We start from the raw sequence: 26,860 nt of genomic DNA, 5'->3' as shown, positions 1-26,860 counted from the left end.
GCACCGTTGGGTCCTTGAGCGAGACCCTTAAACCCCACTGATCCAGGAGCGCTGTATAATCGCTGACCCTGCGCTCTGACCCCAACCTCTAAAGATTAGATATGCAAAGAAATAATGTATATCTGACTAAATAAAAGCTTGTTCTTCTTCTTCAATAGTTGGTGTTCTTAGTCTGTGAACTAATGATCAACCATCAGAATGTATTTATTGACAGACACGTCAAAAGAACTCCTGTAAGGACGTCTGCCAAACAGCATAAATGTAAACACGTCTGTGTTTTTCCTTCCGCCCTGTAGATCAGAACGCACAGAAACATTGTCGTCGTCCCCCCCCCACCCCCACTTCCATGGTAATTCAAGTTAGTGTCAGAACACCTCACTGACCTGCGTGTGACAGAGTTGCTCTCTGTGCCAAAACACTGTCAGACAGGTATTCAATCAGCCCAACACCTGCACATACCTTTACACCATGCACACTAATGTTTAGATCTCCACCAGGGGTGAAAGACAGCAGCGCCTTGTGTCCTGAGGAGAGCTCACAAAAGCATTCAACTTCCTTTGTTTAATTCAGTGTTCAACTATTGGTAATAAGGTTTGAACAAAAATGGAGAGGTTCTTAGAAAGTCCACTGGTATGTGTTGATAATCAGGCCTGGTTTATGTTGTTGAATATTACTGTATCCAAGCGGAAGATTAATTCAGTGAACTAAATCAATGAGTCGATTTTTCATGCACTGTTCTGAAAATGTGTTTCCTATCAGAGGAAAAAAAGAAGGCTTGCATAGCCAAAAACACATGTCAGCCTTTGTTTTAGCTTGCATAGATATATTAAGTATATTTTTAAATGACACAAAAAAAAAAAAAAAAAAAAAAACAACAACAGAAAATCAGATCCAGGCATTTCAGATAGCTAGAATCAATATCTAGAAACTGATTGGATGTAGTTTGGTCTCCTAACCCAGTTCCAGTGTTTGGTCTCTCTTCCAGTCTCTGTAGAGTTCTGCTCTCTGTGTGTGTGTGTGTGTGTGTGTGTGTGTGTGTGTGTGTGTGTGTGTGTGTGTGGTATTTTTGTAGGCCAACCCAGAAGTGTTCATCACATCCCAAGTTTCCCCTCGACAAAAAGCCAACAGCATGTTTTGCCCCATTGGCTTTTGGATTATTGCAGAAATAAGCTCTGTGACAGAAACGGTTTATGATTCATACACATTTTAGTCAAGATGCTAACTGTTATGAAGTTTGCAGCATAAATGCATTCACCAGAAGTAAAAATCTACAGTTATCTAAAGTTCTAAATAAACCACACCACGGTCCTACTTCACCACCACTGAGCTTCTCACGACTCTTTCAATCTTTATTGGATCTGAGTGAATAAAAGTTTGGGAGAACGCGAGTAATAAACACGGTAGTCTGCCGATAGTCTGCTGTGATGACGCATAATTTCCCCGACAACCTACATGTAAAAATTTGAAAGAAATCAGGAGTGAGGTATTTCTAATGTATTTAGTGTTGTAGAGTAAAACATGAAAATATCTTGAGCTTGTCCTGACCACAGACCTTATTTCAGGCATTTAACCAAAAACCCATTGAAAAAGCCCTTTGACTTCAGGACTGAGCTGGAAATTTAAAACTGCTAAGTCAGCTCCTTAAGGACTGATTCCTCCAACAGTCTATTAAGCCAGATTTATGTAGTCGAGTTATGTTAATGCAAAGCAAATAAATGAAGAGGTTTACACAACACGGCAATGACCCCAATGCCACACACTAGAAGTGTTCACACTCAGCAGGATCTGTATAAGCAGGAGCCACAGGCAGACGGTGTATATGTACTTGATCCCAAAATATCCCGTCTGTCAGTGACACACACACACACACACACACACACACACACGCGCACGCTCTATATCATACTCCGTGAAAAGAGGGAGCATTTCTGCTACAGGAAGAGATCAGGTGTCTATCTGGAGACCGGTCGGTCTGTCTATCTATCTATCCCCGTCTCTTCTTTCCTCTTTATCCTTTTCCCATATCTCTCTCTTCATTTTTCCCTTGTTCAGCATCTTCAGCAGCAGCTTTTACTGACTCCATGACACTCTATCAGTGAAAAAAGAAACACCACAAGGAAGAATAAAGAGAAAAAGAATACGGATGAAGAAGCAAATAAAGCTCCAAGAGGCATACCATCGTTTACTAACCCGTGCGCACACACCCTTTCGAGCATTAAATCCTCTTTCATCCCTCAGTGCACTCGTTCTCTCGTGGCCTTGACCCCTGACCCGGCCCCCGCTGTCCGCAGAGAGCGGACAAACAGTCACGCAGCCATTTTGGCTCTGACGAAGGACTCCACTGGGCCCCAGTTACTGTGGGCTGCCACTGCAGATGGCTTGGTCTCTAATGAAACTATGGATTGAGCAGTCAGTGCCACAAAGCCCTCCTCCTCCTCCTGAGCACTTAGAGTGCATGGTCACACAGCCAGAGAGTGAGCGCATATGCACAAGAGAGAGAGAGAGAGAAAGAGAGACACGCTTCAGTGAATATATAAGCGTGAAGTGAGCTTGACGGCGAAGTTGGAACAGGTGGAGCATCAGCGACCGTCTGCTTGATGCATGGAGCTATGTATCTGGGTCACTCTAGTACTCATGTCTGCTAGAGCTCTATTAACTCTTCACTAGATTTGCCAAGATCAGATGAGGAAATAACGCAATGTAAGCATTATTTATAGTTTTTCTTTGCGAAAGTTAAGATGCTGAAACACAAACGTTAGAGGCGCCAGCAGCAGTTTTTAATGAAACTGAGTTTTATGACATTTTCTTGGAGCGAACCTGAGAGTCGACAGAAGACTTAGCGCTTTTTTCCTGACTTGGTTGTACAGTAGGTTGTACAGGAGATTGTACAGAGTGACTAACAGATAGTCTGGTTGTGCAGTCAGCCCAGGGGCTACCAGTTCAACAGGGCTGTGCTAAGTAGCGTGTGTGGAATTACACTATTCAAATACTACATGCAAACATTGTGACTTAGGAAGTGCAGTAATAATACAATGTGTATTTAATACAGGGCTTATTTACAGTTGTCGGAAAGCATTCGACAATAAATTAGAGCTCTGCTAAAACTCAAAGGAGTGAGCCAATTTGTGAACGGAGGTCAGTTTGGTAAATAGAGTCCTACACACGGGTGATGAGTTAGAAGATCAATCGGTGGCTCCGTCCTGCTGCGGTCCGCTCGTCTCCTTAGCACACGCTGCTTCTCATTCATCTCGTACGATAAGATGCAGATACACCAAATCTCCCTCCAGAGTAATTCATTTTAGTGGCAGGAATTGATTTGGAATGCTCGTTGCTCCGCCCATTGATAATCATTATTACTATGGCAACCAGTGGAAGAAACACCTCATGGTTACTTCACATGACAGCAACCGGCGATTTAAGATAAAATTACTCATTTAGTCATTTTTTATTCTGTCTTGCTAGGGGCGGATCTTCCAGGATGACTCCGCCCTCATCCACAGAGCTCACTGAAGGGATAAAAAGTTAAGTCATATGCCATGGCCTTCACAGTCAGTTGATCTCGAGCCAAATTAACAATGAAAGAAGAATCTGGAGCAGTGCGTTAGACGGCGCAAATCAACACCTTCATCATCACCATCATCAAAACATTGATACCTTTTGGAAGAAATCTGGTGCTCATAGGCTCCTGTACATTATTCTACCTTTAATCTGCTACTTGTTTGTATTGTCTGTGTGCGTGTCCCGGATCCTGATGATATCATAACACTAAACAGTGAGTTTATATAGGAACAGGAAGCTAATGTTTGGTGTAAGAGTGTGAATTATTGCTGCAAGCTGAAAATAGTGTGGAATTAAATCAAAACAAATCCGGCTGATGATGAAATCATATCTCCTGCTTGTAATTTTCTTTGCTTAATCAAGCAACACAATTTTCACCTTCAGTGAGTTTAAGCAAATAAATACTGCTGCTTCCCTCTGTAGCGTTCGCATTTTAGTCTAATTAATAGTCGAATGAGTCTGAATACTAAATCTGGGAAGTAAATGACACTGACGTGCTCTTTTTAAAAGGAATTTGCAGTCACCGGGACTCGTAGCTTTGTTACACACTGTGGAGGGGGGGAAAAAAGCCTGGTCTTTGTTAATGTCTTATTTTGTCTGTATCTCACCCAGCTTCTCTCTCTGGCTCACTTCCTGTTCCACACTAAATAAAGCTATCCGTGCCTCAGAAAATACTTTACTCCTCCCTTTCCTCCCCCCCCAAACCTTCTGTCTCTCTCTAAGGCAGACTGTGTCTTCTCTTTCCCCTACTGCTTCCTTATTTCCCAAACCTTCTGTCTCTCTCTAAGGCAGACCATGTGTATACGTGTGTGTGTGTGTGTGTGTGTGTGTGTGAGTGTGAAAGAGAGAGTGAGAGAGAGAGATATTACCTTATTAAGCTGCCTTGCACTCCATGCCTCTACATGAGCATAATACAGTCCCCTGACTATTGTTCAGTGAATCAAATTAAAGCAACATTTGCTCAACCTCCTCCCTCCCTCAATCCCCCCCTCCTTCGTTCTTGGAGTTTTACCTTCATTGGACAGTTTTCAATTATTTCGCATGTTCCCGGTGCATCCTGGAGTCATCTGATCTCCTGAAGATCATTGCGAAATATAATATGAGTCAATAAGCTTCCTACAGTTTCACGCTGTATGGATCCATGTATTGATCTCAAATGAGGTAAAGCGGCTTAAATATACTACATGTACACGCCATGACACATGGAGACTCAATTATTTATTAACACGGAAACATCATCCGCACCTCAAGCTGATATTCTACGCCATGTGCCCCATATTGCTATAATGAACTACTTTCTGGCGTGTAACATTGTGTGTGTGTGTGTGTAAGAGCCAATGGACAAAGTGAATTAGCGCTATAATAAGCAGTCGTTGCTAGCATTCGCAACATTCAGGCCTGTGTGGGCCTTAATCTTTATAAATGTCCGCCCCGAGGCTTCTATGTGTTTAATATATTAATGTTGTGTGTATATGAGTGCATTTGTGATAGGTCTGAAATTGCAGACTGCTGTAAAGACTTTTTCTGTGTGGGGAAAGTCAAGCCTGAATGCAGTTCTATCTGCCCCACGAGAAAACACTCACACACACATGCGTGCGCGCACACACACACACACACACATGCGCGCGCACACACACACATCGCTACACAGAAAATGCGAGCAGGCGAAAAAGTACCCAATAAAGCAGGACAAGCAAGCTTGCTGCCAGTGCATTTTCTCTGTTAACCCATTAACACACACACACACACACTCTCTCTGACACACACACTCACTGACACACGCAGCTAATTATGAGGATAGTAAAGCTTGCTGCCAGTGCATTTTTACACTACACACAGCCCAGAGTAATTCCAATACAAGACATGCATGTTAGGGATAAAGAGGGAAATAATTAATTTGTATGCTTTACACTTCTCTATTGAAAGATCCTGCATCCATGCACATAATCTGGCTTTTGTTTAGACTTCCTCGTTTTCTTTCACTGATAAAATGGAAATAATGGACATGGCGTTTCACCTAATGGAGGTGACACCTAATGGAAATGAACTGATTCATTTCTGAGTGACTCATTTCACTCGAAACGAATCACTGAATCATGAGATCTGTAAAGACTCCTGACCTTAGATATCACACTAGTGAAGAGTTGACACGTGGTCGTCCCTTTTGCTGCTTGTGGTTTGTTTGTTGTGGCTGACGCTCTGATTGGATACGATAGCCATCAAGATGTATAAGCATACAGCTAATTCGAGTCGGATTAATTTTCATTAATTTTCTGACTAAACATTAAATAAATTAAGAGAGTCAGGTTATTTGCTAGGCTTCACCAGCAGATTAGCAACAAATGCAAAGTGTGTAGCCACACGCTTTCACCACAGACACCTACTTCCTATTGAGCTTTATTTTCGTCTGTACCAGGTAGTTGTTTCTGTGGTCTTGGATGAAAAACAGTTGATGGGGTATTTTCAGTGTTGTAGATCCAAAATGATGGAACGTTAACTCCTAATCTTAAAGACATCCTCCATGTATTTCTTCTCACAGACACCTGAATGTCACCCTCAAGCCATCAGACTGTTCAACAACAAGAACTGAACTGTACTGAACACACACACACACATGCTAATGGTCCTGGAGAAACGTCTCATTTCATTATGTACTGCATCAGCTATAAATGGTTGAAATGACAATAAAAGCTTCTTGACTTGACCTGATGTCTCAGATGCCTGTTTTTTTTCCGTGCTGTTGTCTTTTAATGCTTCCTCTTGCTGTCGTTTAAAAGTGCTGTATAAATAAAGAGGACGTGATGTAATGCCTCTATACACATTTAATTAGAGGTGACAGGAGAAGATGAAAGATGCTTATACGCTTTTTTCCTTCTATTTTTGCACCTCAGTAAACGAGAACTAATTGCAGGTAGGAACTAAACATTTTGAGAACCGGAAAAAAATGTCAGCGTGTCGCAACTAATTTGCATAGAATTGAGAAAATCACAGTCTAAATGTCACTTGTTGCAGTGCTGCTTTGTCGCTGAAATTGCGGTTCCGTGTCGTGCGTGCACGAAGAAAATAAAGCTAGTGAGGTATAAATGTAGCGACAATACATATAAACGCAGTAGGATGTGTGTGTGTGTGTGTGTGTGTGTGTGTCACACAGCACTAATGCACAAATGTGTGAAGTTTTGTCAACTTCTTGGCTACAGCTCATATAAGACTCAAGTTTGCACGCACGCATGCACGCGCTCTCACACACACACACACACACACACACACACAAAAGCCAGCATTGTGAAATTCTACCTGAGCAGATTTAACTCCACTATCCTTGCTGTTACCATAGAAACATTAGGGTGGAAAAAGGGGTTGGGGGTGACAGGAAGAAAGATTCAGACAACATGAGATGAAAGAGTGAGAGAGAGAGAGAGAGAGAGAGAGAGAGAGAGAGAGAGAGAGAGAGAGAGAGAGAGAGAGAATGATGTATGTAAGAAGACTGAAATATCAGAACTACAGGAAGGCTCGAGGCGGATGGAAACTCAATCGTTCTTTTCCTTCATCGTCTTTCATTGAAGATGGACAGAACGGTGAGAGGGAGGGGTGTGGAGGAGAGAGGACATGTGAGTAGAGAGGAGAAAGAGGACAGGAATGTCTAACATAAACAGCAATTGAGGGTGAAATAAACCTGAGCTCAAGTAGAGGCCTGACAGCAGCAAACATGCAAGGTGTGTGTGTCTGTGTGTGCGCCTGTGTGTGCGCCTGTGTGTGCGCCTGTGTGTGCGCCTGTGTGTGCGCCTGTGTGTGTGTGTGTGTCAGGAATTAAAAGCCCCCCTGCATGGAACAGGATAATCATGAATATTTTAGCAGAAATGAAAAGATGAAATAAAAAGACGACGACATGCTTTCGCTCTCAGCAGCTGCACTCTGCACTGCTCCCCTCAGAACTGCAAACGCCTCAGCTGATATAAAGTGTGTGTACTTAAAGGTCAGAGGAAAGATACAGTGTGTGTGTGTCCGTGTGTGTTTTTAATTTGAGACACAGAGGCATCTTATTTTCAAATTCCGGGCATGACCCTGAAAAGCAGAACAGACACAGCTTTCTGTGTGTGTGTGTGTGTGTGTGTGTGTGTGTGTGTGTGTGTGTGTGTGTGTGTGTGTGTGTGGGAGGAATATCTAGGCCACAACTGTGTGAACGGGGAATGAAACTAGTGGCATATGACAGCCATGTGATAACCACACCGAGTTGCTGCACATGCATTTTTTTGAGTGCAAACCAAGTCAAAGAACTCATTACACAACTGGCAGTGAAACACAAAGCATCTGTACGAGAGGCATCTGTTTCTCCACCACACACACAAACCCCATCACAGACAGAGAGAGAGAGAGCGCGAGAGAAAACATGTACAGAACTACTGTGTGTGTGTGTGTGTGTGTACTACACACAGCCCAAACCTCCTCCACAATGATGCTCAAGTCTAGCAGATAGGTACATGTGATACCTCCTTCCCTCCATGTCAGAATTACACCAGTTGTGTGAGACAACCATCATATACAGTTCATTCGTGTGTCACTCCTTACTTATGCTTCTGTATACTTCCTGTTTTCCTCCCTGCCACAGAGAGGATAATGCATCCTATAGAACACTGACACTAATATAAAAGAACAGAGCAGCACAAAAAAATAAAAAAAAGGCATATTGCTTGAGACGTGTTAACTAGCTAGGCTTTTAATCCAATGAGATTAATATGATTCATTTAAAAAAAAAAAAAAAAAACACACAGGGCATTTCCTTTACTTCTGAAAGTATTAACAGATTAACATATAAAAGTGCTTAAACAGCAAGAGGCTTTTTTCCAGATTAATTAGGAATGATAATTCGATCTCTGTCAGGATTAAGTGCCATTTTTGTACGCTTCAAGGTAATGAGCTAAATTCCACTAAAGCGCGCACACACACAGACACACACAGTGACACACACACAGACACACTCACAGACACACACACAGACACACACAGTGACACACACACAGACACACTCACAGACACACACACAGACACACACAGTGACACACACACAGTGACACACACACAGACACACTCACAGAGACACACTCACAGAGACACACTCACAGACACACTCACAGACACACTCACAGACACACTCACAGACACACTCACAGACACACTCACAGACACACTCACAGACACACTCACAGACACACACAGACACACACAGACACACTCACAGACACACACAGAGACACACACAGAGACACACACAGAGACACACACAGAGACACACACAGACACACTCACAGACACACTCACAGACACACACAGACAAGCACACTCAGATGCACAAGCACGCACACACACACCCCGACACACTCATATACACACACACACAGAGACACACACACAGACACACCGACACACTCACACACACACACCCCAACACTCAGGCACACGAGTGCGCGCACACACAGCAACACAGAGTTCATTATGTTTTAATATTGTTTAACACTGAAACGGCAGGAAATGTGACGTCAGAATTTGAGAAATCCTTTAAATTAAGGATTTTTACACATTTAAAAGAAAATCTGACATCAAACCAACATTTAAAACAATCTCTGCACATGTGTAGAAGCTCACGCATGTCTAATACACTGCTATCCTGGTGAAGCGAGCACACAGGGGTGACAGGAACAAGCTTCTCCTACACGGCTTCCTGGCATAACTCCTGAATTCTGGCAGAACTCCTGAATTCTGGGAGTTCTGCTCTGCTGAGCCAATCCCAGCACCAGCACGGCACCGCGGCTCGTCTCTCTGCTCCGTATGCTGAACTATCTTCTGTGAAGTTCACCAGGTCAGCGTTCCTAACACAACTCTGAGACTACAATTAATGAGCCCAAAAAAAAAAAAAAACACACACACACACACACACACACACCTGTCTCCAGCAAGGCCCTGAACACCACGGCAATAAAGCAAGCCTTTGGCATTGTTTGGAGAAGGAAGCAGAGATTGATGGGATTGGGAGTTCGTTCCAGACCATGTCCCCCTGCAGACACACTCACGAGGAGCACAGGGGTCCACAACACAGACAGACAAATCGGGATCGAGCACCGATTCTCAGGAAGCCATTTAAGAACCTGACATGTCTTATGAACAAATCAAGATTCTAGATATTTAGTAAAAAAAAATAGACTAAAGGGTACATAATAAAAATAAGGACATTCATAATGAAGTCTCTGTTTGGATGGGTGAGTTTTTTCATGCAGGTAGTGTAAAACGATTCAAAATAAAGTTACCATGTTGGTTAAGAATGCATTTGGCTGCTGAACGGCAGAACGAGCGAAGAAGCTTTCAAATCCTGAAGATGTCATAGCCAATCATAAGCAAGAAACAAAGGAGCAAAACTGGCTGTTCTGTCTGGATGGGAGCAATTTTGTTTGTGTGTCAGTGTGTATGCATGTCTGTCTGTCTGTGTGTGTCTGCATGTGTGTGTGTGTGTCTGTGTGTGTGTGTGTGTCTGTGTGTGGGGGGGGGGGGGGTATGTCTCATAAATCACAGAGACAGCAGTCAATCACAGCTGTCTGTGAGTGCCTGTATACGGAAGAGGGCAGAAAACTCTTATCCAGTGTCTTGCAGCCTGCAGGGATGCTTTTGCAAACATAACTCAAAGAAAACTCTAAAAGGAATGTTGGATTTGTAGTGTGTAGAGTATTTTAGAGTATTGTGGCATTGTTACAGTTCAGGCCTCAAGCAGTGTTCAGTTAAACACTGAAACACTAATTACAAAGACTTGGATGTCAGAGCAGACAATCCGTTACTCTTACTCTTTAGACTTTGTGTGTGTGTGTGCGCACATGTTGGTGTGTGTCACTCTGGGCCAAAGATAATTTACCTCTGCAGCTCCAATTATGGCCTCTCCTTTGGACTCTGTCACAGAGCAGTATCATTTAAGTAATTGCTTTGGACTCTGGGTGCGCCAGTGTGCACCCGACACACACAATATGTATATATAGTACAAAATATATTATATTATACTATTTATAATAAATTACTATTATATAATTTATATATAATAAATAAATATATACACACACAAACATATATATATATACACATATATAAACACAATTACTTACACACACACACACACAGACACAGACACACACACAGACACACACACAGACACACACACAGACACACACACAGACACACACACAGACACACACACAGACACACACACAGACACACACACAGAGACTCTCACACCATTCCTGGAGTCTAGGAACGTGATGTGAGGCAAAACTGGACGAAGCAGTGCTTTTCCTACAGATCTATTGTAACCAGGCACCCCGTGTTGTTAAGCCCTCTGTTAAACAAACCCAGTGCAGCAAACCACTCCTCATCCATTATTCATTACTCCCTCCACGTCTCTTCATCTTGACAGATTAGCCCCTCGTTCTCTGGTGTGTTGGGTAAACGAGTGCATCATTAAAAAGAAGAGAGAGATGGACACCGCTGACTTCATTCTCCTCCGCCGGGTGAAGGCCGATTCATTTGGGACTATATGTGCTTTCTGGATTTGTGGACATTAGACTCAACATTTCGTGACACCAGCTGGTTATATGAGCCACTTATACACGCAAGCTTAAAGATATGCCGTTTAACTGGCCGTATACTGGAACCGTGGGCCAATTTTGCTTTTCTTTTTTTAACCAATACAGTCATTTCACTACTATTGCTTAATTTTAATTGCCTTCATCAGTCTATGAGCCGTATTTGCGTGGCTTTATGTTTTTCCTGAATGAGAAAACGAGCTTAATTTTAACCAATAAAAGTGAAAAATGTGTCATAGTTGCGTTCTTATGATTCGACTGGAGTTGCGTCGAGTAACTGCTGTAAGCAATTTCAGAGCATCTGCTGTCATTTAAGCCGACTGTATAGTTTATATCTAACGGGTTTAAATTAGGTGTAAGCTCTCATTAAGGCAAACGATTCCTTATTTAACCCCAACAACCGTCCCAATCGTTACGGTCTAATATCACGGTATGACTTGGGATTTTTTTTGTGTAATTGAATTTATTTGTTTTGTACATCATAAGACAAAAATTGTGTATCCCCGACAGAGAAGGAAAGACAAGAATTCACCTAATTTATGAAGCTTGATAGAAACAAATTTATTCGTAAATCATTTGCAGCAGCGTTTAACTCAAGAAATTTGGCATGCATGAAATTCCAGTTACTTCAGGGGGAAAAGAAAGTAACCGTACTACGTGAGCTGTTGAGAAAGTCACTGATGTAAATCTGAAGTGACAGGCTTCATATCGGAACTGGTGATGGGTTACTGCACACTTCTGTACAGATTACGTTGATGCGTTTAGGCCACTTAGTTCAATTGCGTGCAAATATTTAAGGACAATTTTGTGTAGATTTTCGGTTCAAGTTAATGACTTTAAAGAAGGTCATCTCAAACAAATCTGTATGTTAAGACAAATATGCGATATGATACATTATCAGCACACATGATAGTAGGTAGCTACATACTAAGGCTAACTTTTTTCTGTGTTAATGATAAAATAACGTTATGTACTTTCTCGATTACAACCTCCGTTTATACAGATTACATGGAGCTGCACGTACACGTTGGATTCGCCGCGTTTGGGTGTTAATGTAAGTTCACAAAGCCATGAGCATTAACAGTAAAGAAACATCCGCCATCGTTGATGTGTTTGCTGCTGCTGCGCTAACGTTGCTTGGAAACGTGACACGTATACAGTGATGTCAGTCTTGGCTCTGTGATGCGTTCTAGCCGATAGAAAGGCAAACCGGTTCTTAGAAGGATCGCCAGTGGAATCAGCACTAGCTCTGAACCAGCACCCGGTACTTTTTGGTGGAAAAGGGGAATGTGTGAGCTTTCACACTGGCAGGTTTAGTTTAAAACTGTAGCTTTTGCATGAAAAATTGCTAATATAAAAGCTGTGATGTGGAGCACGAAGAGCACCGTGTTACCAAAACTGAGACGACTTGTAGGAAATGCTGCGAGTTCGGTTGTGCTGGAACTGTTCTGCGATTCCTGTAAACTCAAACAAGACTGCACTTGTTTAGGGAGTAAAGTAACCTGCGCTTGTGCTTTAGGTGATGACGATATCATTATTACCCACAAAACACGTGCAGCATTAGTGACAGAGGGGACATTGTAGGACACAAAGGACAAAATAGCACAAAATAGAACCACAATTGCTGAGTCATTGGTGAGTGTGTTCTCCATGTGTGATGATGCAAGGTGAGTGTTCAAGAGTACCACGAGAGTCTGAAACCAGATCGACGCTGCAAGGGCCTCGGGTTCGGACCACAGCAAACGTGCACGGTGTGAAAAGCACCTCAGCTTAACTCAGCTGAGTGAGTAACATACTTCTTATTGTCACTTAGCAGCATACACCCACATGTATATAGCTATGAAGCTGGTGTAAACCTGATGGAAACACTGTGCTGGGTTTGGCCTAAAAAACCTTTACTCAGAACTTTGCACACATATGCTATAGAACACAACAGGAAGAGGACACTGCAGTGGTGCCATGAGGTGTCAGGAGCTCCCACGTCACATGCGATTAGTGTGAGAGACAGATGCAGACCATATTAATATGAATGAGAACATGGGGTATAATTAACACTCTTATTACTGAGAGTGGGGGGGATGCCGTATAGCTAGACAAGAGAGATTCCAGTAGTGTGAGCTCAAATGAAGTAATTCAGGATGACAGGGAAGCCATTTAGCCAGAAAACAATGTGTCGGAATGACCTATTCAACCCACTCAGAGAGAGAGAGAGAGAGAGAGAGAGAGAGAGAGAGAGAGAGAGAGAGAGAGAGGACAGTAACCTACAGAGAAAGACAAAAGACATAGCTAGTATGAAACTTGCCAGACAGACATGGTGTGTGTAGGGGTATAATTGTATGCCTGGCTGCCTGGCTGGCTGAAGTGCAGGGTGTGTGTGTGTGTGTGTGTGTGTGTGTGTGTGTGTGTGTGTGTGTTCTTTTCTGTCTCAGCCTTCCTGGACTGCTTTACTGTACAGTCCACTCCTCCATCTGTTCCCCGGCTGACCAGAAGCCCAAACAAAGCGCTTCAAGAGTTTCCTCCTCCTCCTCCTCCTGCTTTGCCCTCTCTCTACACCCAACACTCCAGACCCTCCCGTGACAAGTGGAGGGCACGCTAACCCTGACCCGCACACCAACACCGCGCAAGTCCAAGTGACTGTGCATTAACTTTTTTTTTTAATATGTAAATGTAGTTAATTGGACATCTTTTATCCCTCTCTTGCACTCTGCCTTTCAAGTGGAGCAGCACAGAGAGATTTGGAGGACTTGCGAGAGGATCTGATCCATCACCCTGTGTCTGTGTCTGACCGGGCTGTGTCCGCTCGCATGCGCCTCACTCGGGCACAGCTTCAGCTCTCTCAGCCTGATTGAAGAGCCCTCGGCGGGCCAGACAATCACGACGCTCGCACAGGGAGCTCACAGGAGAGAGCTCGCTGATACTAAAGAGCCATCTGCATAGACATGAATAAGAGGTTCGGATGGACAAAATGAGAAGAGGAGGGGGAAAAAAAAAACGTCAAAAGGATGTGTTATCTGTACGGTGTGCGTGTGTTTAAAAGTAAAGAGGCATATTTAAAAGCGAGGAGAGGCTAGGCGAGGACCAAAAGCAGTACAGCACACAAAATACAAAGCTCCATTATAAGTCCATCTCCATCTGAAATCTCTCCAGTAGCCTCTTCATCTCTCTCTCTCTCTCGCTCTCATTCGCTCCTGGGTATTGGCCACAGCCTGTCCTCCATTTCACATCTCAGTGAATTTATCATGTGATGCTTCAATGCTCCCTTCTGTCTAAACCCATCTCCCTTCATACACATACACACAGACGCACACACACATACACACACAACCATAATGAAAATGTCAACGAGTGAGCGAGCCACCATATGTGAATATGGAAATATCCACTTACTACATAGAGTGCTCGGCTAGCTCTAGCATATGAGCCATGTCAATCTAAACACGGAATGCGAGCAGACAGCGAGCCACTCTTCCTGTTCCTCCTACGTATGAATAATGCCTCGAGGATGAGAATGAATAGCGTCCGGGTCTTAGGGATCGAAGCGATTCGCTCTCGAACTGCATCTTATATGATCGAGGAGCATTTCGAGAGCCAGTACTGAGCATTACCTGCTGTACAGACAAACATCAGCCTCATTCTGGAGGAAAATGAGATCATCGGACACTTTCACCATTTTCGACCATTAGTTCAGCGTTCAAATCGAAGCAAAACGTTTCGTTTTTGGTTTGTTTGCTATTTGGTTCGATTTAGTTTCACACTCTATACAATTAACTGAATCAGAAAGCAGGAAACGTTGGCTGAGGGATGACAAAGAAATAAAAATGTACTAAAAATGTACTAAAAATGAAATAAAAAGAAACTTTCACATTCACCTGCTACAAAAAACAAAAGTGCTAAGTGCGTCTCGAAATCACACAAATCCCCCAAACATGGAGAACGCTGAGCTAGCACTCAAACAATGAACAGCTAAGTTTATAAATAACACTTTGTTACACATCACCTTTTGTTGTGGAGACTAAACATCCATAACCAGGTCGTATGGATCAGTTGAACAGCTCCTAGTCTACATCTACAAGTGGCAACAATATTCATACGGTTCGATTCACAGTTGGATCAGTTTCTCACAGCAATCCAGTTCACTTTGTACCAGACCAAAACCACCACTTGTTTTGAGCGCTTGTTTTGGTCGGCAGCCAAGCGTGATTGTTGTGTTCCCATCTGCCTAAATGAATCTCAACAAATGGGGGGGAAAAAAAAACGTACCAGGGATCGGTTCAAATGCTGCACCGAATCAGAGCTCCTTCAGACATGACATGGAGCAGAACTAACAGTTGAGATACTTTTGCACATTAGATACAGTTGGTTGCACTGCACTAATTAATTCTGCCATTTTAGACCAGACTGTCAAAACCACGGAAAAACTTGAATACACAAGCTGTGTTCACACACAGACAGACTTTTTTCATCTCAGCAAGTCTCCGGTCTCCGTACGAGGAAGTTGTCAGTATGCGTTCCTATGACTGGTTGCCATAGTAATAATGTTTATCAGTGGGTGGAGCAACGAGCATCCTGCTTAACAGCAAATCAGATTTCTTGCCCAAAATGAAACATTCTGGAGAGAGATTTGGTGTTTGGATAGAATTCTGAAGTATATCTGCATCATATAGGAGATGAAGAAGAAGCAGCGTGTGCTATTTATCACGGATCACGCGCACTTCACTGTCTTCACTCTCATTGGCAGTCGCTGTACCAAATCGCTTCATATTTGCATAACATGTCTCAGTTTGTCACATTTCTGGACACACACACATCTAGTCACCAACGGTTGCTTCGAGTCTCTGTATGTGTGAACGCATGCTTCAGTTCCCCAAAGCCACCACATCCTCTTCTTATAAACATGGTATCAGGTCACACATTGTAAAATCTAAACTAGCTAGCAAATAAGTCATGAAAAGTATTCAGCTTGATTTACTTGTCTAAATGTGTTAAAAGGTGAGGTGCGGTAAGTCAGATCTTCAGGATGTCTGGGAACCACCCAGAGCCATGAAAAATGCCGGAAGACGACGCCTTCATCGCAGGCACATTCCTCAACACAGCAGTCATGGGAAAAAAAGCAGAAAAGGTGTGGTTTCTCTTACCTTCTTCAGGCGGCCGGAGCGTGTGCCTGAGAACACCACGGTGTTGCCGCGGTAGTCGTATGCCGCCACCGAGGTCATGCCGTCATCCTTATCTATGAATAGCGGAATGCCTTCGATGGTAGTTGTGCCTCCCAAAGGCTGGTTGAAGTCCTGTCCACAGAAATTATCATCAATCTGTAGAGGCTGCAAAAGAACGAAAAAAGAAAGAAAGAGGAAAGTTAGTGTGTATGTGTTTGACTATAATGTGGTTTATATTACATTATCACACACAAGCAGGTCAGGGTGATCAAAATAACCAACTGGATGCCCATGTACAGAATGCGCACACACACACACACACACACACACACACACACACACACACAGACCTGTCACCTCGACTACAACTGTGCCAAGTAAGGAAAGTCTAGTCTGAGCTGTATTTCAGGAAAGACAGTCTAGCTCTTAAGGATAACTTGTTGGAATGCAACAGGACGGAACAAAGAGTCATAAAAGCAAAACAAATAGGGGAAAAAAAGCTTCTCTGGGTCTCTAAGACAGCATTATTCCATTTCAAACCTTCATTATTTTGTTTACTAAAAATACCCAACGATCATGTGATGGAGTCTACATCTTTAGCAACATCTGTTACTGACAGCTGCAAGTTCATGTCTGCACGTTTGAGTTGGAGCTGCTGTTAAATTCAACACCAGCAGAGTTTACGTCTTCCAGCTGAACACACAGAAGTTACTGCTGATCCCGGGTGCTCTTAAAGACAACGTGCTTTGGCTTACAGGCTGTTTGCATGGTTTTAGTCTTCAGTACTCAATGGCAGAGGATAGCTAAGGGCAGAAATGTATTAACGTATATTTAAACAAAATCCTGAGACACGATCGTACATTTACATATAATTATGTGGTCATTAACAGCACTAGCAAATAAGACAGCTAAAGCTTTTAGATTAAACATCCTATACACTACATACAGTACACACTGAACATCATGGGATTCTGGAAATAATGACTAAGCAAATTTTCCCTTTTCTTTCTTTTTTTTTTTGGATTTTGCTACAGCAGATTTTTGTACCGAAAACTGCTTGAATTGATGAAACTGCAAGCAAAGGATTCGCGAAGCGTCGGTGAAGACACCTATGTGATGAACACATACATATTTGATGCACAATGACTGAAGACGGTTTTGGTTGAATGGGTGTTGTGATGATGTCACATGAGACTGAAAATCTCTAGCACATGTGTGTGCTTGTTTTTGTATTAATTTCTTTCGTTTTTGCGCATCAGTAACCACACACACGTTTCCCTGTCTATAGCAAAGTAGCCTTAGTGTCCTATACATGTTCTAAGACGTTCTGTAAACATTAGTATCCCACAGTGCTGACGAAAATCTCAAATCGGACATTCGTCTTCTATAAAAGCACACCTGGTGATGGTGAGCCTTTCCAGCTGTTACGTTAATGCCCTTCTTTTAATACTTTATGGTTTCTATGGCAACAGCTCATTTACAGGCGATCGTACAGTAGACGCTCGACGGAAATCCGACGCCGACAATAAATGGATGTTTTTCCCTCCAGTTTTTATAATTAACAAAAAAAATCTATGTAACGATGAATCTGGTGCAGTTTCTGTGAGGAGATGTTTATGGAACATTTATGCATGTGAATAAGGAGACTCGAGTGTCAGCACTTTGTGCCATGAGAGCGGAGTTTGCAGTTTACTATTTTTCCTCAGTTTCTCCGAGTGTTTGGGTCTTATTAACTTCCAGAGAGAGAAATGAAATGCTGCTGATGGAGCATTTGTTTAGAACAACAATTGTCTCATGGACATAACCCAATATGTATAAACGGTTAAAAAGAGCAAGTGATTTTCAATTAAAAAAACAACACTGATTATTTTCCTGTAACCGTTCGGCCCACCACATTACTCGCTCTCTCTCTCTCTCACTCATTTTCTACCGCTTATCCGAACTACCTCGGGTCACGGGGAGCCTGTGCCTATCTCAGGCGTCATTGGGCATCAAGACAGGATACACCCTGGACGGAGTGCCAACCCATCGCAGGGCACACACACACTCATTCACTCATGCAATCACACACTACGTACAATTTTCCAGAGATGCCAATATTGGGGGAGGAAACCGGAGTACCCGGAGGAAACCCCCGAGGCACGGGGAGAACATGCAAACTCCACACACACAAGGCGGAGGCGGGAATCGAACCCCCAACCCTGGAGGTGTGAGGTGAACGTGCTAACCACTAAGCCACCGTGCCCACTGAAATGTCTAGAACACAAGCCTAATTGACATTTTGTGTTTAAATGTGAGATGATGAGGACTTTAACTCCTTTAGGCAAGGAATAAAAGACGACAGCACACGCAGGTAAGTAAATGTGACGACTGGAGGTGTTGGAGTGACATTATGTCACTGTTCTCACCTCAGAGTTGAGAATTTTCTATTACATCCAAGAAAATTAGGTTTTTTTGAACAGTGTATAGTTACAGTGGCTAAAAATGCCAGTGGCCTCTATGTTCACTCTCTACTCATGTTTAATATGACGATTAAATTTGTCTCATCATTTTACCAAGAAACCACAAAATCCTGTGTTTGTACAAAAACTTCAAATTACAGCTTTTTATGTTGAGTGCATTCATATAAACATGTGACCAATTCGACTAACTAAAGAAAAAAACATAATATCCAACCATCCTTGTTATATCCTACACAGGGTTGTGGGCAGCCTGGAGTCTTTTCCTGGGAACATGGAGCACAAGGCAGGTGAAACCTTGGGCAGTGAGCCGAGCCACCACAGGACACAATCTCTCTGACACACACACAAACACCCTCAGACATTTTAGAGACGCCAATCCGTCGACAACTCGCGTCTCTGGACAGAGGGAGGAAACTCCACACCGGGTGGAACAGAGAATCAATCCCCCAACACTGGAGGTGTGAGGTTAAAGTGCTAACCTACTGTATAAGCCACCGTGCCCCCGATTACGTTCTGTCCAATTAAATTTGAGAATTTAACAGTGCTGTAATGAACAGTGCTTTAATAAACTTCCTGTTTAAGAAGCATGTAGATAACCAGTTAGCTGCAATGCATTACAATATTCATCATCTACAGATAGTACAGATGTGAAGACGTATCCTGAAATGTTAGAGAGTCCCAAACGCAGGGATCCGTTATAAAAAAAAAAAAGAAGAATAAAAGAAATTTAAAAAAGACGAGAGAAGACGAGAGAAGCAGTGATCTTTTCCTTTTTTTAATTTTTGTAAGATCAGTGTAAACTGTGATCCAAGGTTAGGTAATTATCATATGAAAATGTACTACTGGTTCAAGCCTATTTAGCATATGTTCCTGATAGGAGTGCTACAGAAGCAGTGCTCAGATCCATCTCAAGACACTTCTGTGAGCATGCTGCTCAATCTCAGACGCTCCTGTTAAGTGGTGCATCTGGCATAGGGTTTGCATGCTCTCCCTAAATCACACTTAATTATCGCAATCTTGAAATCAGTCAAAATAACCACAAATTATTTTTGTTAAAGCTGAGCATGTGGAAGAAGCTTCAGGCATGTGTTTTAGCACATCACGGCTGTGAGAAAGAGTGAAAAGCATCAAAGACGCCTCATCAATGCACTCAGACCTGATCCTGAAGCCTCCTGCTCCACACCAACACACGCACACAGGCCGACACACACAGGCCGACACACACAGGCCGACACACACAGGCCGACACACACAGGCCGACACACACAGGCCGACACACACAGGCCGACACACACAGGCCGACACACACAGGCCGACACACACAGGCCGACACACACACACATACTGACATTTTGTGTTTAAATGTAAGATGATGAGGACTTTAAATGATAACTCCTTTAGGCCAGGAATAAAAGACAACAGCACATGTAGGTACAGTAAATGCGACGACACACGCGCAGGCCGACGCGCAGAGACAGACACGCAGGCAGAGACAGACACGCAGGCAGAGACAGACACGCAGGCAGAGACAGACACGCACGCAGAGACAGACACGCACGCAGAGACAGACACGCACGCAGAGACAGACACGCACGCAGAGACAGACACGCACGCAGAGACAGACACGCACGCAGAGACAGACACGCACGCAGAGACAGACACGCACACAGAGACAGACACGCACGCAGAGACAGACACGCACACAGACAGAACGAGTTCCAGCATTTACACATTTACAGTTCTTCAATCTCTCTTTTTAGAAGCAGTGGCCTGGGGCACAATATTAAATTGTGTAAAAGAGAAATGTTTTCTGTTTGATCAATATGCCTGCTATATTTAGCTATATAGTGACGTTTAGTTCATTTTTATAGATTATAATAAGAGCGTTTTTTCACAGAAATGTCTGTGTGACATCATTTAATAAATGAGACCGACACTTACAGTGTGTGAACGTGTGCTCTCAGAAAATGGGGTGAGATTGTTAGCAAGCTCAAGGGCTACAGTAAAGAATGCAGATGCCAAACAAGAAGTTCAGGTTGATCGATTACATTCAGAGAAAGAAGAAAATGAATAAAAATGCCATGTTTTATCAAACTATTAAACTATACTTTGAGCAATGAGAGAGGGCATCCAATTACCAGAACATTCTCACACAGAGACACACACAGGGACATACAGCACAGTTAGAGGACATGACTGGAATCTGTGTGTGTGTGTGTGTGTGTGTGTTTGTGTGTGTAGTCTCTCATGTGAAATCTTGTGTGTATTGTGTCAAAAGGAACATGAGTCACATGAGGCCACAAGATAAACAACAGCGCTACAGGCTAGTTTAAGATACAATGTTCCCTATCTGGCTCTCTCTCAGACACACACACACACACACACACACACCTACCAGATTAACCTTAACCCCTCCCCTCAGTATTATCGGCAGGACTGACAGACTCAGAGAGACACCGAACTGAGAGACCAAGAAGGACAGGGCGCGTCACCTGATGCAGTGAGACTAACATACACACACACACTCACACACAATCACTATTCATCCCCCCCTCTCTGTAAGACGGTCTTTACTTTATTTGCTAATTTTAAATCAAGTAAATGCAAACTAACTTACACAATTTAACCACACAATTTGTTTCCTTAAACAGATTTAAAGACACGTTACATCCTTTATATGTGCAGTGTAGACTACTGCTAAATGAAGTATTTTCTTTCATAAGCATCAGCATTGAGAAACATGGCTGGTGTACATTGTGGCTTCTCCTGACTAATCGCTGCAGCTCTGGACTGAACGCAGCCCTTGAGCTACTTGTCATTTGCTATAGTTCTATTCCCAAAGTAACATTCCGAATCAGTGTGTTTGTGCTAAAGGGGGTGAGGGAAGTGAGCGAACTGCTTCTCCCTCTGGCACGGGGGTCAAAACTGAAGTCCAGCAGAGACTCCAAATCTCAATTGTGCAAAAATGTGCCTTGGGACCTCATGTCAGTTTGCGGGCACAAAAACGAACACGCTGCTAACCCCAGTGTCATGGCAACGTCACAGCCGGTTAACACGAGAGCTTGTGGAACCCATGTGACTCTGAACACTACATGAACTCACAATATGACACAACATGCGAGCAAGAAAAGTTGATATTGCAAAAACATATAGCCAAAAAGTCTGTAGCTGCCTGACCATCACATCTACATGAGCTTGTTGAACATTTTATTCCAATTCTTATGGAAAGGCTTCCTACAAGATCTGGGTGTGTATCTGTGGAAGCGTGTGTCTGTGGGAGTGCTTTGTGCACAGGGGCATCGTCATGCTGGAACAGGAAAGATCCTCCTCCCAAACCGATACCATAAAGTTTCAGCAATGAGCACAATGGAGTGGAAAACACCTCATTCCTACATGGACAAAACAACCAGAACGCTGAAAACATGTGTACAGAAAAGTAGAATTGTTTATAGTTTGATATCATTTTTACAAAGTCTAGAACGTTTGTGAAATAGTAAACTAAATGTTGTTTGGTTTACTGAAATAAATAATGTAAAGACTTGGTGTATTTCTGCTGCATTGTGTACCGGCTGTATCTGTAGCAGCGCTACACTGTTTATAGTGTACTATCTAGGTGGCCACTGTGTTAAACCCTAGATAGAGCACAGAAGTAGTGAACAGGTGGTCATTTGGGATTGGGTCAAAAAAAAATATAATGTACTTCTAATTCTGTTGCTGTTCTATAGTGTAGTCATATACATTGTGGTTACTGTCACTCGTTTCACCACATTTCAGGTCGCCGGCTCTCGCTGAAAATGAATGATCTCGTCACTTTTTCGTGCGGTCACAAACTTATTTCACTTTTCAAAATAAGCGCTCACAGTCTCAGGATGAACGCACACGTGCCCCCTGATCTGCAACTGTAGTGTTCAGTGTGTAGTTAGGTGTTGAGCTGCGTCTCATTTACCACCGATACCTCTGTGCTAATAAAAGAATTCTGCATCTCAGTTGATGATGATGATTATGATGGATGTGCAGACACAACATACTATTTCCAAAGTATACATTTGTATTAACGCTAGAAAACGTGTTATATTTCTATTAAATTGTCCACTTGTCTGTAGAGCTTTTCATTGTAGTATTTAATTATTTGGCTTTACTGATTATTTTTCGTGAGATTAACCTGTAGAAACAGCAAAACTCTTTCATTTCCAGGTGAAAATGTATCGACTTCTTTATAACGTTCGACAATGAACGTTTAGTTGCGTAATTTCATTAGCTTACGTACATGCAGAGTCTGATACAGTGCTGAGTGACTGAGAGGTTAAATACCATGGCAAGTCAGACAACCACTGATCCACTGAGAAGTTTCAATTTCACAATATACAGGACATGAATAAAATGTCCCTCTATAGTGTTTACACTCGCATCATGCATGGGAGTAAACATAATACCTTCTACATGACACCGAGAGAAAACATCAGGAGGATGATTGAGGTTGCATTTAAATTCAATTGGTGGTTAAAACTGAATAGTGTTAAAAGTGGATCTGTTCCATGAGCGTAAAAAAACACTTCAGAAAACGCTTCTAGTGTAAAATGGCCTGGTGTAATCCATCACGGCATGTGAGCATCCTCAAACAATATTGCCACAGTGTACACACACACACACACACACACCTGAAGGAGAATAGAGGGTAGTGTTCTTTTTTTTTTGCAGACAAAACTCAAAGACAAAAATGTGACTTTTTTTAACCAAAACTAAACAATAATTCATATTTAATTTAATAATTCATTTCCCCTCTCTGAATAAAAACGGGATGAAAATCAAACGGTTTCTTCTCATTCTTGTGTTCGCTTTGTAAAGGAAATTATGAGAGTCAATAAAGACAAGTGTGGGTGTGTGTAAGTGTGTGTGTGTAGGTGTATGTATATTTGTGTATGTGCGTGTGTGTGTCTAGAACGTGTGTGTTTGTGTGTGTGTCTAGACAGAACCCAGTAGCACTGTATTCATGCACATGTGGTGCTAGACAGAGGCTGGATCAGTTTTCTCTGATCTGTGTTTACATGACAACACTTCAGTTGGAAATCTATCGTCATACACCTTAGCTATTTATCCATCAAATGAATCGACACTAAATCTTACAATAAGCAAATGAATAAAACTGACATCTATTTTTGTCAAAATGCTAAGGCTAAACTAATGCCAAATTAGCAGTTGAGATGAATGCTGATATCGGGGTGGACCCAAACACACACCCCCACATAATCAGGCATTAATGCATGCACGCTATTCTCTCAAAGGCACAGACTGCTTATTATGTGTCTGCCCAGGAAGCAAGCACTATAAATACACAGCAGCACAGCTTCTAGCAAATACACCTGGCTACATCACACACAGACAGAGACAGAGAGGTGTGTGTGTGTGTGTGTGTGTAAGCTTATAAGTTTAATACTTTCTTAGATCATTTCTTTATTTTCAGGAATCGTTGGCTTGTAATGTGAACGTGGAGCTATGAGCAGAGACAGAAACAGCAACTAAGCTAAAGAATCTCACAGAAGCATGCAGCTACACACACACACAGAATTCCACACAGTGGATCTGCTCAGGCCTTTCAATAACCCACAGTGTGCTAAAGTAAGGCAGTGGGCACATGCGTGTTTGGCTGTGACGTTACTGAAGAGATATGTCTTCCAGTTAAAAATAAATCCCAGATTTGTTAAGATTCAGAGGCAAAGTGTCACAACTTGAGCCACTGCTTCTAGAAAGATATCACAATAAAAGCGTCGGTTGTAACAGAGAGATAAAAACACAAACGTTTAAACAGATACACACACAGTGGTCCAGACACCAGAGCAATCTTGTCACAATGTCCCAGTACACGAGTTTAAAGCGACTACAACAGGAGGCCAAAATGTATTCAATATCATTTTAGAGTTGAACAAAACCTGTTTACTGTGTCACCTTGTTGTTGACTTTTTATTTTTTTTCTTATTTTTTTTTACATTCACTGAAATAAAATTGTCATAAAAACTGTCATTTTTTGTAAATCATATTTAGTTTCCCCCCCCATCATACCCGCTGTTTATTTGATGTGTTTAGCATTTCACCAAAGCCAACTAGGGTTCATGACTACATACTTTTTAACAATCCTGGAATTACAGGTCATCTACTCTGAAAATTCATAATGCATTAAGGTAATTCATCTCCATGTCTAAAATGAATTCGAATGAATTTTAATGCCACTCCTAAGCACATTTACTTGTCATATATGAAACGTGGAAAGCTCACATGTGGGTTCACATACTTTACATTTAAATTGCTGTGTGTGGAAGAGCTCACAGTTGGCACTCGTCATGTCTAATGAGGGAACTAATGAGTTTGTGTCACACTGGAGCTTATTAAAGACAGGAGATGTTTCATGCTCTGACCACCAAGGGCCACACTGTGATGGCTGGACATCTAGGTCAGAGCATCTCCATCACAGCAGGTCTTGTAGGGTGCTTCCAGTATGCAGTGGTTAGTATCTACCAAAAGTGCTCCAAGGAAGGACACTCGGTAAACTGGCGACAGGGTCATGGGAACCTAAGGCTCACTGACTCACGTGAGGAATGAAGGCTAGTCCTTCTTGTCCTATAGAAGAGCTACTGTAGCACAAATTGCTGAAAAAGTTCATGCTGGCTGTGGTAGAGATTTGTCAGAACACACAGTGCATCACAGCTGCTTGTATATAAGTCTGTGTATCTGCAGACGGGTCAGACTGCTCATGCTGACTCCTGTGGGAAGAGTTGGCACCAGGATGCACTATGGGTAGAAGACAAGCTGGCGGATGCACTGTGATGCTCTGGGCAATGTTCTGCTATTAAACCTTATGTCCTGGCAATCATGTGGATGTTATTTCGACACGTACCACCTACCTTAACATTGTTGTAGACCAAGTACAACCCTTCATAGCAACGTTATTCCCTAATAGCAGTGGACTCTTTCAGCAGCATAATACATCCTTAAGGAATATGACAAATAGCCCAAGGCCTCCAAATTCCCCAGATTTTAGTCTTAACCAGCATCTGTGGGATGTGCTGGACAAATCAATGGAGGCTCCACCTCACAGCTTAGAGGATTTAAATGATCTGCTGCAAAAGTCATTGAATCAGATACACCTTCAGAGGTCTTGTGGAGTCCATGCCTGGACAATTCAGAGCTGTTTTGGTGGCACCAGTGGGACCAACACAATATTAGGCAGGTAGTTTAGATGTTATGGCCGTTTGTGCTGTGTGTGTCAACATTCCCACATGCATCTGCTGGGAAAAGGCTACTTTAATTAACGTGGGAGTTTGTTGGACACACTGATGCTGTGGTCTGGTGGAAAATGGCTTAAAGAAAACTCCAAATTAAACAATTAGGCCAGACTAATGAAATTTACAAGTTAATCTGCACAGAACCAAAAGTAAAAAATAAATAAATAAATAAATCTCCTGAGGCAGCTTAAGGTTGAGCGATTAAGACGCTAGAGCTGCAGTTCTTCAAGTGAGAGCAGGGATCCTTTAAGTTAGTGTCCAGGGTTTTTTTTTTAAAATACATATGGAGCTGAATGCGTTTAAGCCTAACCTCAATAACAAGTTGAATAACAATTAATGCCCTTGTTATTTTGGAGTAAAAACTTGTTCCTACTGTGGAACGTTCAGGAATAACAAAGCTCCAAGGGCCCAATATATAGCCAACAAATTTTGACTTATGTTTATATTGAACATCTAATATTTTGACTAACAGTCAAAAAAAATTAACAACATTTAAAATATTAAGAGGGCAATCTCATTTATCCTGGAGTTGGTCATTAATCTGCAACCGTTCGTTAAATGAAAAAATTATTCTCAGCCGACAAAATCAACAGGGTTCCAGCACCAACACACTTCTATTGTAGAGTCGAGAACCAATGATGTAAAGGGTTTGGGACGACATCAGGTCACCTCTAGGACCTCAAGTTATCTTTCTGTCTGTGGGTTAAATACAGTATGAACAGTGCAGGGCTGCAAATAATTTGCTATTTAAATGTTGTAGCGGTGAATCAGCGGTCCAAAGTGGAACCAGCAGG

General features: G+C 42.4%; 1 protein-coding gene across 1 annotated transcript in view; it reads right to left on the bottom strand.

Annotated features, from left to right (window-relative positions):
- Positions 1-26,860, bottom strand: part of plxna1b (plexin A1b) — a 182,158-nt gene that overhangs the window by 112,576 nt on the left and 42,722 nt on the right. The window contains exon 3 of the mRNA XM_060868021.1: positions 16,310-16,492. Coding sequence (XP_060724004.1) covers positions 16,310-16,492 — 183 coding nt within the window. The remainder of the gene's footprint in view (positions 1-16,309; positions 16,493-26,860) is intronic.

This window comes from Tachysurus vachellii, chromosome 4 (genome assembly GCF_030014155.1).
Source record: "Tachysurus vachellii isolate PV-2020 chromosome 4, HZAU_Pvac_v1, whole genome shotgun sequence".
NCBI classification, from domain to species: Eukaryota; Metazoa; Chordata; class Actinopteri; order Siluriformes; family Bagridae; genus Tachysurus; species Tachysurus vachellii.
The sequence above is the reverse complement of the archived record's forward strand: the minus strand, read 5'-3'. Positions and strand labels throughout refer to the sequence as shown.